Source organism: Perognathus longimembris, chromosome 21 (assembly GCF_023159225.1).
Source record: "Perognathus longimembris pacificus isolate PPM17 chromosome 21, ASM2315922v1, whole genome shotgun sequence".
NCBI lineage: Eukaryota > Metazoa > Chordata > Mammalia > Rodentia > Heteromyidae > Perognathus > Perognathus longimembris.
The window spans coordinates 5,332,951-5,345,923 of NC_063181.1; the positions used below are offsets into that span (position 1 = coordinate 5,332,951).

Consider the following 12,973-nt stretch of genomic DNA (forward strand, 5'->3'; position numbering starts at 1 on the left):
TTCTCTTCTGCTTTTAAAAATTAAGATTTAGGTGTACTATAAATAAAACCAACAATAAGACGTGTTTTAAGCGGAGTTGGGGAGAAAGGCTACACAAGAAAGCCCAGCCACGCGGCATGGGAGCAAACAGGAAGCGGGCAGGTCCCCTGCTTCCAACAGGCAGATCTAGCTGTTTACCAATAAACTAGACGGTATTCTTAAAAGAAAAGGGAAAGGCTTACGAAGACATCGCCACAGTGTGTTGGCCAAACATCCCAGGCACTATCTGAGGACTGGAAACCCAGGAATTTTGGAAAAACAACGCTGTCTTCATTTTCAGTGGTAGAAACCCCAAACTTCCTGCTCTGGAAAGTGGGGGTGGCTGGTAGGATTTCTGCCAAGAATAGAGTTGGGTTTTTTTTTTTTTTTTTTCTTCTCTCTGGGTTGGTGCTGCCATCTGATGTCGGCCAGTGGTATTGCACTGTCTGTGGCTTCCATCAGGTTCTCTGAAATAAGCCGTTAGAAGCTCTGGATTCTTTTTTTTTTGTATTGGGTCTTGAACTTCTGGCCTTGTACTCTTACTCTGTTTGCTTGCTCACGGCTGCTCTGCCACATGAGCCACACCCCCAAGACTAGATTCTTTCCCGTGTTGGGGGTGGAACCCCAGGCCTGGAGAATGCTAGACAAGCTGTCTACCTCTGAGCCACCCCCCACCCCCACCCCGTCCTTTCCTCTCGCTTTCCCGGCATGGCCACGCCAGCGGGATGGACTCCCTCGTTCCCAGCTCTGGTTTCTTGGGCATTCACGGTGCAGATGCTCTATCACGTTTCAGCCCTCAGGGCCCTGCGTAAACCGCCTCTGCTCAACCCCTGCCACTTTCTTACCCGGTGAAGTTATTTTTGCCGTCTGTGGTTTGTTAGTATAGGGATGCAGGCTAACGGAACTTGCCAGACAGCTGGGAAGAGGCCAGGACTGGGGAGAGGGGGGCCCGAATTGTGCCCTGAGGTACTTTTGGACCGGGGTACAAAACGTGAAGAAAGGTCTGTGGAAGTAACTGCTCAGACAGTTCACGTCGGCAAGGGGACTTCTTTTACTGTACCCCATTTATGTGCTTGCTTTGTATTACTGGAGTTTGAACTCAGGACTTCATTGGTGCCTGCTGGGTTGGCGCGAGCGCTTGAGCCGTACCTCTCGCCTTTCTTCTTCGCGGGTTCTTTCGGAGTTGGAGTCTGGAGAACCTTTCTTCTTGGGCCGGCCTCGCAGGGCAGTGCTCCAGCTCTCAGCCTCCACTGCCTGAGTAGTTGAGGTTGCGGGCGGGAGCCGCCGGCGCCTGTCCGGGTTACTTGGTGGTGTGAATGGGACTGTGGAGTAAGGGTGGAGGCGGGTCGTGGCAGGGCCACCTGAGCCCAGCAGGGGCTGGTGGAAGTCTTCAGCCTGGCGAGTATTCTGGGATGGGGAGAGGCAGTGCCCAGCAGCACAGTACTTGAACTCAGGACCTCACACTTGCTAGGCAAGTGGCACCCTCCACCACTTGAGCTACGACTCCGGCCCTTGTTCCTTTAGGTATCTTTCAGTTAGAGCCTCTTCCTTTTTTGCCAGCTTCCGCTCATAATCGTGCCTGTGTCTCCTGAGTAGCTGGGATTACAAGTGTGCGCCACCATGCTTGGCAAACCTGGGTTTTATACCCGCCATAACACCACAGCTCCTGGTGTGTACTTAGCCGATGTCCTTTCCTGGAGTACATGTTGTCTCCGTACATAGATAGATGTGAACTTCTAGAAGACCCCGGACAGCAGAGACCAGGAGTGTCACTGCTGGGGGACCCAGGGGACATGAGGCCCAGGCGGGGTTCCCGGAGGAGGGGGGCAGTGGCCTCCCTGCCGCAGCAGAGCCGGGTTGGGACGGGGGCAGCCCGGTATGTGGGGTGGGGGGTGTCCCGGAGCCCCGCTGCGGTCCTTTGCCCCTGTGCTCAGCGGCTGGGTGCTAGCGCTCGCTCCCTGGGGCGTGAGAGGGAGCGGCTGTGCGGTTCGTTCCCGAGGCCCGCACGCTCTGAAGGCTAGGGCAGGTGTGTCCCAGACAGGTGTGTTCCCGCGTGGGCCACAGGGGTGGGTGGGAGCTTCCCCAGGGCTGTGTGTGTGCACGCGTGTGCTTGTGCTCGTTTGCGGGGGAATGCCAGCGAAGGCTCACGCGTGGCCTGCTTTCGGGTGTGCTTTTCAGTGCGTCTTAAGCCTCTTCCCGGGAACCCGTATTCGTTTTGTAGAAAGGAAGGACGACAGCGTGATCAACGTCTCCCGCCCCCCCCTCCGCCCCCCCCCACCCCCCCCAGGACGCGTGCTGGCTCCGGGCAAGTGGCGGTGACTCACTGGACTCTCTGCTGCCCTTCCTCCCCAGGGAACATGGCCAGCGTGCTGTCTCGCCGCCTCGGGAAGCGGTCCCTCCTGGGGGCCCGGGTGCTGGGACCCAGTGCTTCCGAAGGGCCGTCGGGGACCGGGCCCCCCTTGGAGCCGCAGGTGGAGCTGCCCGAGGGGCCCCCTCCCCAGCCCGCCCTGGCCTCCAAGGACCCAGAACGCCAAGAACAGCCCAAGGAGGTCCTCCAGGCCCTGGGCTCCCCTGGCCTCCAGCAGCTGGCGTTTCAGCCTGGACAGAAGGTAGGTGGATCCCCACCGGGTCAGGTCCGTGCCCCAGGCCGTGGGCCGGGGCGCCCCGAGGACAGCGGGGACCGCCCGGGGCTCTGCTGAGCTCAGGCTGCTTCCTCTAGCCCCGGGCTCCACACAGTGAACGCGCTGGCATTTCTCACCCCGGGGCCACGGCCGCGTCGGGTGCGGACGGTGCCCGTGCGCGTGCTGAGCTGCTCCAAACCCAGCTGCCGCTCGGGGGCTCGTGATGTGCAACTTCACGCCATCCGGAAAAGGACGCCAGGCGGGGGAGGCGTGCGTGCCTGTCGTCCCCGCATTTGGGAAGGCCGAGGCGGGAGGGTTCGAAGCTTCAAGCATCGACTCCATGCCAACAGTGTCAGGGAAGATGGCGTTTTTGCATTTGCTCTTTTATCTCAAGTGTAGGGCCAGGCTGCGTGCTCGGGGTCCACGCGGAGTCATTTATAGATGACTGTCTCATTTGACTCCAAGTTCAGGGGGCTGGGAATGCAAGAGAGGTGAGCGGAAGAACAAGGGGGGGGCTGGCCTCGATCGTAGGAGGCACTCTTGGTACCCGGCCCACTCTGCAGAGCTAACCTATTCCCGTGCCGATGACAGTGAGGACAGACGGTAGGGTGTATGACTTAAAGAGGAGGTGACGGAGGTCTCCCGGATGTGGGCGGGGTCTCGGGCTCGCTGACGGGCACCGTGCTCCGCAGGTGCGCGTGTGGTATGGCGGCCGGGAGCGCGTGGGCCTGGTGGAGCAGCACCTCGGGGCGGAGGACAAGGTGATGGTCTGGCTGCTGGACCAGAAGCTGCAGATCTGCTGTAGAGCGGAGGAAGTGTGGCTGGCGGAGCTGCCGGGCGCCGGCCCCCAGGGCCCGCCCCAGGAGCATGGGGCCCGGGGCCCCCCAGCCTACAGACCCGTCTCCAGGAACATCGACGTCCCCAAGAGGTGCGTGCAGTGGCCAGGGGTGTGGCGTGGACTGTGGTGAGGGGGTGCGGGGCCTGGGGTGTCTGCCAGTACAGACACGAGGGATTCTGTCAGCAGAGGTGGGGAGCCCTGGCTCTGCCAGGGGTCGTTTGGACCTTTGTGCGAGTCTATCTATGTATTTGCCAGCCCTGGGGCTTGAGCTCAGGGCCTGGATGCTGTCCCTGAGCTTCCTTTGCTCAAGGCTGGTGCTCTACCACTGGAGCCACGGCGCCACTTCTGGTTTGTGAGTGGTTAATTGGAGCTACGAGTCTCATGAGGACTCTTGTGTTTGGGCTGGCTTTGAACCGCCATCCTCAGATCTTAGCCTCCCGAGTAGCTAGCTACAGTTACAGTGGCGAGCCACTGGTGCCCAGCTAGAGAGTTCATTTTCAACATGGGGTCTAGTTTACTCTTTGTTCCTTCCGTTTCTGTGCCTTCCCACCCCCACCCCTACCCTCACAAAGACATAAACGAACAAAGAAGACAAAAAAGAAAAGACAACAAACATAGCAAGAAAGAAAACACCTGGGCTGGGAATATGGCCTAGTGGCAAGAGTGCTTGCCTCCTACACATGAAGCTCTTGGTTTGATTCCCCAGCACCACATATATGGGAAACGGCCAGAAGGGGCGCTGTGGCTCAGGTGGCAGAGTGCTAGCCTTGAGTGGGAAGAAGCCAGGGACGGCGCTCAGGCCTTGAGTCCAAGGCCCAGGACTGGCAAAAAAAAAAAAAAGAAAACACCTTGTGGAATTTATTTCGATAAGCACTATTGTGTGTGATCGGATGTGTACAGGCCTTTGGGCCCCTTCCCTGAGCGTCTCCTCCTTTGGTCTCGCTGCGTGTGAATGCCTAGAGTCATTTGGATGTTGATGACATTGCTCTCAGGCTGTACGAGATTATCCAAAAAGCAGAGGCCCCCAGCGTTTCAGCCAGAGCCATGCCTGCCTGTCCCATCACGGTCCAAGTGACATCGGGCCCCGGGGCCGCCCGTGGCCCGTCCTTCCCCAAGCCCGTTGATTAGGACACAGAAAGACACATCTCGTCCCCCTAACTCTCTTAAGGGTGACACATCTTCGGTTTGGCAAAGGGCTCCGGCCCTCCAGGCTTCCACCAAACTCAGGTCCTAGTCTTTTAAGAGGAGACACAGGAAGAAGCGGCTCGGATCCGGAGCTGGCTCCGGACTCGGGTGATGGTGAGCTTGTAGGCACGGCCTGCTCCGGGGTAGTTGGTGGATCCTCACATTTGAATGTTGCTCAGTACAATTTTTATGTGCCACTTGTCCAGAAATAATACTCCTCTTGATTTTTAAAAACATTTACAGATGTAAATCATCCCTAGCCCAAGGCCATGAAGAAACGGGAAGCAAGCTGTTTCTGGCCTGTATCCCTTAGACTTTGACTGGAGTGAATATTCAAAAACATCCCTGTCGCACTAAGAGTGGATGTTTTGTTATAGATTTGTATGACATGGGAATGTAGATCTGAAGTTCAGTGTTAGATGGTCTTACGTATACTGATCATTCATGCTTTAAAAAGGAAATCTACTCATTGAGATTGCCTTCCACACCAGCTATGAGAGCAGTACAGCCTGGCCCTTCTCTGTGTCCTTGTTGGCGCTGTTCACAGTAGGCCCTGTGTTTTGAGGCCAAAGAGTCGTTTTGTGATTGTGTATTCAGCAGGATGCCAGCCAGGAGTTTGCTTTTCTGTTCAATGGCAGTGAAATTCTGCTTTTCTGTTCAATGGCAGTGAAATTCAAGGCTCATATAAGTAACTGGTTAATGTAGTGATGGTCTTTACTTAGCGGTCTCAAACCCAGTTGCCTGGTTTAGCAGACTCGAATTATAAAGAGTGAATTTGTACAGCCCCTTGGAGCACACTAGCTTTCTAGAAATTTATTTCAGTCTTACTTTTCCTAATACATTAACGTTAGCTTACTGACAACTCTGATTTTACTTCAAATTGATGGAACTGTACAGACAGTTTAAGAAAAACCACACGTCAAGTTTCTGGAATCCTGCTGTGTGAAAGCACAGATTTATGTTGGAAGATTTCTTTATCTGGTTATTTACTGTATTCTGGCTTATCTAATAGGTTCTGTTGGTACTCAGAAGCCAGTTTTTGCTTGTTAGATGGAGATAAGATTTGCCTGCCTGGGCTGGCTTCAAAGGATGATCCTCAGATCTCAGCCTTCTGAATAACTAGCACTACCAGCAGTGCCACTGGCCTGACTTCTTTCCTAATTCTGCAGCTTAAAATTCTCTACGGGAAGAGAGAAGCGTCCTTGGGCTGGGAATATGGCCTAGTGGCAAGACTGCTTGCCTCATATACATGAAACCCTCGGTTCGATTCCCCAGCACCACATATATAGAAAACAGCCAGAAGTGGCACTATGGCTCAGGTGGCAGACTGCTAGCCTTGAGCAAAAAGAAGCCAGGGACAGTGCTCAGGCCCTGAGTCCAAGCCCCAGGACTGGCCAAAAAAAAAAACGAGAGAAGCAAGCATGATTCCATGATGTCCACTGCAACCCCAAACACTAAAATCACCCCTCTCCCCCTGGTCTTACATTTAAATTTAACAGGGAACAGTTATACTCATCAATTCCTCCCTCCTCTTCCCCCAAATAATAACCAGGCATGCTGTTAAAAAAAAATGGAGGCATATCTCAGGTGGTAGAGCTCCGATGTAAGTGGAAAAAGCCAAGTGAAAGTGCAAGGCCCTGAATTCAAGGCTCAGCCCTGGCACACACATATGTATGTACACACATAACACACACCATACACACAGAGAATGGAACTTATCTGTATTGCAAATACTACTCAGAAGGAGTTTTTCTTTTCCCCGGTACCGGGGATTGAACTCATGGCCCTCAGCTTGCTAGGCGGGCACTCTACCACGTGAGCCAGGCGGCCTGTCTAGGGAGGAGACTGTCACGGGCACACTGGGCTGTTGGGACGGGCATCTCCTGGAGTAACCAGAGGTGGTGTCTGTTCCGGTGGGTCAGTCTGCGCGGACAGCGAGCTTCTCCCCACTCGTTCCCATGCAGGAAGTCGGATGCGGTGGAGATGGATGAGATGATGGCGGCCATGGTACTGACGTCCCTGTCCTGCAGTCCGGTCGTGCAGAGCCCCCCCAGGGCAGAGACCAACTTCTCTGGTGAGTCACCGGGGCTAGAGGGCTCCAGGCACACCACCGGCCCAGGCCCCACTTTGTCTTGGAGCAGCTGATCTCCATAGTCAGTTTGCCCTAGGGTTTCTGGAGGCTTGCAGGCTGCCCGAGCGCCACTGAGCCCCCCCCCCCCCCCCGGGGTCGGGGGGAGCTTCCTGGCGCGTTGGGAAGCTGGTTGAGCTCGGTGCTGAGCCGCACTGGCCATGTGAGCAAGGTCTGCGGCACTTCAGAGCTCGACAAGGCCGAGAGAAATATTTAGTTCACCAAGGTGGAACTAGGCCCAATGGTCTCCCAGTGGCTTCAGAAAATTCATGCCTCCATTCCAAATGCCTTGTCACTTTAGTGAGATTATAGGCCAAACACCTGGAGTCATGGAACCAAAGCCATAAATAAACCAAATTGCTTAATGAAAGCAAGTGGTATGACTTCAGATTTCTCAATTAAAACAAAATCTTGCTGTTCATGACCTCAAAATACTTTATCAGTGAAATGGGGGAAGGAAAGATTTCTGGGTATTAGTCCTTTGACAAGACTTGTAGGAAACCTGAAGTTGTTTTTTGTTTTTTTGTTTTTTGGTAATTAGTGATACTTATTCATTCCCAGGGAATAATTTTTTAATCCTGAGCCCTAATTGAATTGCAAGCTGCCTAAAAGCTTGTAGAATATGGAGTTATCTCCAAGGACATGCCAGGAGGGAAGCAGCCTTTACAAGCATCGCTCATAAGTAATCAGCTCCTTAGATAGAAAGTAAATATAAAGGAGAGAGCTAAAGCAAATTTAATTATTTCCACTCAAAGCTTGCTGGAGGCCTTCACCACACGCTGAGGACACCTAGTGGTGAGGCCTGGTAGTGCGTGCCTGCTCGGCTGGCCCAAGCAAAGACTCAGAAAGAAGGGAGGTCCCTTTAAGTTCTAGGACATTCTCCAAGTGTAGGGGAGCCAAGAGCTTGGGTCAGAAGGTCCAAAAAAGTGTTCCAAATGGAAAGAGAACGACCACTGCACTTCTGCTAGGAGTGAGCATGCACGTATACAACCTGTACATAGCTCACTGATAACATGCCATAATCCTATGTCGTCAATTCCTGTTTGGTAGAAGAACCTTTCTGTTGCTCAAGAGTTGGTTCCCCCCACCCCCAATTACAATATATGTCTCATGTAAGTCAGTGGGAAAGAGCTGCCTTGGCTCTCAGTCAGGATGGAGGCTCCTCCATTTTTTTTAGCATATACAGTGAGAACTATTTGGGGGTAGTGGCGTTACTGAGGCCTCACTTGCTAGGCCATCCCCTGAGCCACACCCCCAGCCCTTGTAGTTATTTTTCAGATCCAGTCTTGTGTGTTGCCATGGCCAGCCTCAGACCAACGTTCTTCTACCTCTGCTCTTTCCATAGCTGGGACTATAGCACATACCACCATGCCCGTCTTTTTGTTCATGCGTGTTAGGTCTAAACCTTTGAACTGAGGGTCTCACACAGCTTTCTTTCTTTCTTTTTTTTTTTTTTGCCAGTCCTGGGCCTTGGACTCAGGGCCTGAGCACTGTCCCTGGCTTCTTTTTGCTCAAGGCTAGCACTCTGCCACTTGAGCCACAGCGCTGCTTCTGGCCGTTTTCTGTATATGTGGTGCTGGGGAATCGAACCTAGGGCCTCGTGTATCCGAGGCAGGCACTCTTGCCACTAGGCTATATTCCCAGCCCTCACACAGCTTTCTGATGGTTAACTGGAGATAAGAGTCTCATGGAATATTCTACCTGGGTTGGCTTCAAACCATGATCCTCCGATCCCAGCCTCCTGACTAGCTAGAATGACAGGCGTGAGCCCCCGTGCCTGGCGCCAGCGTCCACCTGTTGTTTGTTGAGATGAGATCTTCCTGACTTTTGGTCTGGTCTGGCTCCTAACTGTGGTTCTCTAGAACGCCACCTCCCGGAGTAGCTGGGATTATAGGCAGCAGCCACCGTGCCTGGCTTGAGAAATACATTTTAATTGGGTTCTTTTCATGAACGGCACACGAATCGTAGTGGCACCGCAGGCACAGCCGGGCTGCTGCTAGAAGTCGCTCTGGTCAACGGCCTGGTTCCGGTCTTCACTGCAGCTTGCAAAGGCGATTTTGTTTCTTTCTGATCTTGTTTTGTTGTGTGGTTTGTTTTTTTTTATGCCGGAAGACAAGCCCCTAAATGTCCTTCCCCCCTTCTCTCCGTCCTGCCAGCGTCCCGCGTGGCCTGTGGGGACCCCTGGAAGGAGAGTGGGGACGTGTCCGACAGCGGCAGCAGCACCACCAGCGGGCACTGGAGCGGGGGCAGTGGCGTCTCCACCCCCTCCCCGCCCCACCCCCAGGCCAGCCCCAAGTACTTGGGGGACGCCTTCGGTTCTCCCCAAACCGATCATGGCTTTGAGACCGACCCCGACCCTTTCCTGCTGGACGAGCCGGCTCCACGGAAGAGGAAGGTACGTGACCGAAGGTGTGCCTGGAGGAGCGGGGAGACCCCAAGTGCCCCCCTCGGTCTCCTCGACGGACGGCGGGAGTTGATGTGAGAGCCTCTTCCTGAGTCGCTTCCTCCCAGCCCCCTCCACCCCCCACCCCCCACCCGCCTTCCTGCATTGGCTTCCGCAGGAGGGGCCGTGGGGGCAGCCGCAGCCCCGGTGCTGCTTTGCCCGCCTCTGAGGCTTCCTGCCCTCGAGGATCCTTTCACGAGGGCCTGGCTGAGGACAGCGCCCCTGGAGTCCCCAGCCAGCGAGGGCGGGCCTGCCACCTGGGCTTCTCTCCCCTAGAACTCGGTGAAGGTCATGTACAAGTGCCTGTGGCCCAGCTGCGGCAAGGTCCTGCGCTCCACCGTCGGCATCAAGCGGCACGTCAAAGCGCTCCACCTGGGGTAGGCGCGGGGCTCGGGCCTCCTGTCCTGGGGGCCCCCCATTCTGCTGTTCCCAAGCGTGGCTCGCCGAGAGGGTCACCCGGGCCGGCCGCACCGCGATGACGGCGTCGTGGTGACGGCCGAGCTCTGCCTGTTCTGCCTGGCGGCAAGCCGGGCGCTCCAGCGCTGGATGGAGCTCCCCGGTGACAGCCTGTGGCCGACAGCGGGGGCGGCCGCGTTCTGTGTCCGCTTCCCGCAGGGGCCCGGGGCTCCGTGTGCGTGCTGGACCGCGGGGCCGGGGCCCTGTCCTCCGTGCAGGCTGCGTGGTGGCCGCCGAGATTGGGATCAGGGCTCCCGGGGGCCTAGCGTACCTTCCCTGGCTTTCTGGGCGCCAAGAGTCCCCCTCGTACCTCGGTGTCCCCTGGCTTTGAACCGCTGGCATCTGCTTTCCGCACAGGGACACTGTGGACTCGGACCAGTTCAAGCGGGAGGAGGATTTCTACTACACGGAGGTGCAGATGAAGGAAGAGTCGGCTGTGGCCGCCGCGCCTGGCCCTTCCGCCCCCGGGACGCCCTCTGCCGAGCTAGCGTCCACCCCCCGGGTGACCAGCCCGTCCCTCGCTGCTCCTCCACTGCCTCCGCCCAGAGCTCCGTACTCCAGACCCGAGCAACCCGGCCCGGAGTCTCCCCTGCCCTCGGGGGCGCTCAGCAAGTCAGCCCCCGGCTCCTTCTGGCACATTCAGGCCGACCATGCCTACCAGGTATGGTGCAGGGGGACACACGGGCTTGGCCTGGGAGCTGAGTGGTCGCCAGCTAGCCAGATCACAGACCCCTGGCCCCCTGCCTGACACCGAGCTCTGCGGCCACGTGGCTAACTGGGATCCCACAGAGCAGGAAAAGGAAAGGGGGTGTCACCCGGTAACCAGGGGACTCCCCGAGTTTTCACGGCAGCCCTGGGGAGGGGTGGTGAAGAGATCTCCCCGAGTTCCTGAGCCACCAGGCGTGGGGGTTGTCGGGTCAGTGGTTGCACAGGCGCTGGCGTCGTGGCGCTGGGATTCCCGCGGCCCGTGTTCTATCTGGGCTCAGGCAGACAGCCCAGCCTTGAACCTGCTCTGCGTCAGATGTTGGGCCAGGGAACTTTTCATGGAGAAATGATGAGCTGCAGTCGGTACGTCAAGTGCTCACTTCTAGAGGCCCAAGGAGACAGTGAGGACCCCGGAGGGACCCTGCGTGGTGCCGTGAGGTTGGGGGGTGGTCAGAGCGACATCAGGACGGTCGTCCCCGCCACAGAGAGCACTGCACGGACCACCTTCGTGTGCCTGTAGCTCGATTTTATTAGGCCCTGGGACGGTTTGCAAGTTGAAAGGTCGTGCTTTCCAATCAGAAAAGCTTTTCCAAAATGAGCCAGCGCTTCTCCTCGTGAGAACTAGTGACCGCGTAGCTGGTTTCATCTTTGGCCCGCGTCCAGCCCTCGCTGGCCCCGTGGGCCTGGGCCTCGTGGCCGGCGTCTTTATAAATAGATCTCAGCCGCATACGTGTGCGCACGTGGCCGTTTGGGCACGCCACCCCGCCTCCCGGGAGGCCCCATGCTTCTTGTAGCGGCTGCCCGAGGCGTGTTCTGGGCAGGTGAGCCGGCCCGGCAGGGAACGCCTGTGAGGATGGAGTCAGGAAGCTGGCACCGGACCAGCTCCGAGGGGAGCCCGGGAGAGCCGAGGCCCTGGTCCTGCTGTGGGAAGGGAAGCGACGGGCCCTGGGCGGGACCCTTTGCTTCCTGAGCGGGGCCTGGCTGACACCCCGTCTTTTCCACAGGCTCTCCCCTCCTTCCAGATCCCCGTCTCCCCTCACATCTACACCAGCATCAGCTGGGCTGCTGCCCCTGCCGCCACCCCCCTCTCACCGGTGAGTGTGCCCTCGGCACGATCCTGGGCCTCTCGCCCACACCCCGAGGGGTGGGAGCTGAGTCTTTGGCGTTGGCTGGTCTCCTTGGCAGACCTCTGGCCCCCAGACTTGAAGCTTCCACGTGTCCTCCCCTTCCCCAGACATGGAGCCCGGGAAAGTGCTCACGGTGTGCTTGTCCTCCAACCCGCTGGGGGGCCCGGTCAGGTCACTACTGAGCTGTGAATGTCTGTGGGCATCACAGGCAATAGAGGGTCCGTGCCAAGGGGCAAGAAAGGAGAGAACGTGGGCGGTAGGCAAGGGAGGTGGGCAAGAGGGAAGACGGGAGCCAGAGAGGCGCTGTGTGGGCTGGAGTAGAAAGCCCAGGCCCTGGCTCCCACACGGCAGACTGTAGTCTCCACTCTGAGCCACAGGGGGCGCCCCGGGCCGCGCGGCCTCCGTGGGGGAAGGTGCTGGAGAGGGAGAGGCAGAGCGAAGCCCCCCCCACCTTGTCCCGCTCTGGTGATGCATTAACCCCGCCAGGGCGAGGCCTTCCTCACTGTAGCTCCCCCCCCCCCCCCCCCGCCCCCCGCCCCCGGCTGTGCTGGCTCCCACGGGCCCGCTCCCCCTCTGCGTCTCCCTGACCCAGCCTGGCCGGCCAGGGCCCTGTCTGCCTGGATTGCCCTCCCTCAGGAGGTCGCTTGGCCTCCAGGGTAGTGCCCATCTGCGGTCCGTTCGTGGGTGGAAGGGCGGGGGGGTGGGGGAGAGGCCTCACGCTCCTCCCCCCCCCAGGTCCGCAGCCGATCGCTCAGCTTCAGCGAGCCCCCGCCACCGCCCGCGGTGAAACCTCACCTGGCCGTCACCTCGCCGCCCCGGGCGCAGAGCAGCACCAGGTGAGGCGGCCGCCCCTGCCTGACAGGCGGCCTGTCCGCGCCTGCGCCCTTGGTGTGGAGGCAGGGGCGGGGGGGGGGGCGGCGCTGGCCCGGCGCTTCCAGTGGGGAGCACCCCTTCCGACCTCTTCTTCTGTCACGTGCTAGGCCCCTGGCTGAGCCCAGGGCTCCTCACTTACTCTCACCGCCGGCTTGGCCGGTGTGCTGCCGCCTGAGCCAGGCCTCGCGCTCAGCCTTACCGTGTTTTGCCGGTTAATGAGAAGTCGCATGGACTTCCCTGCCCGGGCCGGCTTTGAACCTCTGGTCGCAATCTCCGGAGTAGCAGGATCACAGAAAGGCACAGGCCCGGGGCCCAGCCCCGCCTCTCCTTGTTCGCCCCGCCCCGCGCTTGGCCGCGGTCCCGCGTGAACCCCGTGAACCCCGCAGGGGGACGCTGAACCCTCTCCTCTCTTGGGCAGGAAAGCCCGCGGCGAGGCCAAGAAGTGCCGCAAGGTGTACGGCATCGAGCACCGGGACCAGTGGTGCACGGCGTGCCGCTGGAAGAAGGCCTGCCAGCGCTTCCTGGACTGACCCGCCCTCCGCGCCGCCGCCGCGGGGAGCCCCGGCCACGCTCCCGCCC

The 12,973-nt window shown here is 58.2% G+C and overlaps 1 protein-coding gene across 3 annotated transcripts in view; it reads left to right on the forward strand.

Annotated features, from left to right (window-relative positions):
- Znf395 (zinc finger protein 395) overlaps positions 1–12,973 on the forward strand; it is a 35,834-nt gene extending 22,861 nt beyond the window's left edge. For 2 of the 3 annotated variants that reach the window (XM_048330571.1, XM_048330572.1), the window contains exons 2-10: positions 2,371–2,627; positions 3,332–3,567; positions 6,627–6,736; positions 8,947–9,185; positions 9,510–9,610; positions 10,047–10,350; positions 11,399–11,488; positions 12,257–12,357; positions 12,813–12,973. In XM_048330571.1, coding sequence (XP_048186528.1) covers positions 2,376–2,627; positions 3,332–3,567; positions 6,627–6,736; positions 8,947–9,185; positions 9,510–9,610; positions 10,047–10,350; positions 11,399–11,488; positions 12,257–12,357; positions 12,813–12,924 — 1,545 coding nt within the window. In that variant the 5' untranslated portion in view covers positions 2,371–2,375 and the 3' untranslated portion in view covers positions 12,925–12,973. Of the gene's footprint in view, positions 1–1,777; positions 1,785–2,370; positions 2,628–3,331; positions 3,568–6,626; positions 6,737–8,946; positions 9,186–9,509; positions 9,611–10,046; positions 10,351–11,398; positions 11,489–12,256; positions 12,358–12,812 lie in introns of all 3 variants that reach the window. The other variant, XM_048330570.1, reaches the window with a different exon arrangement.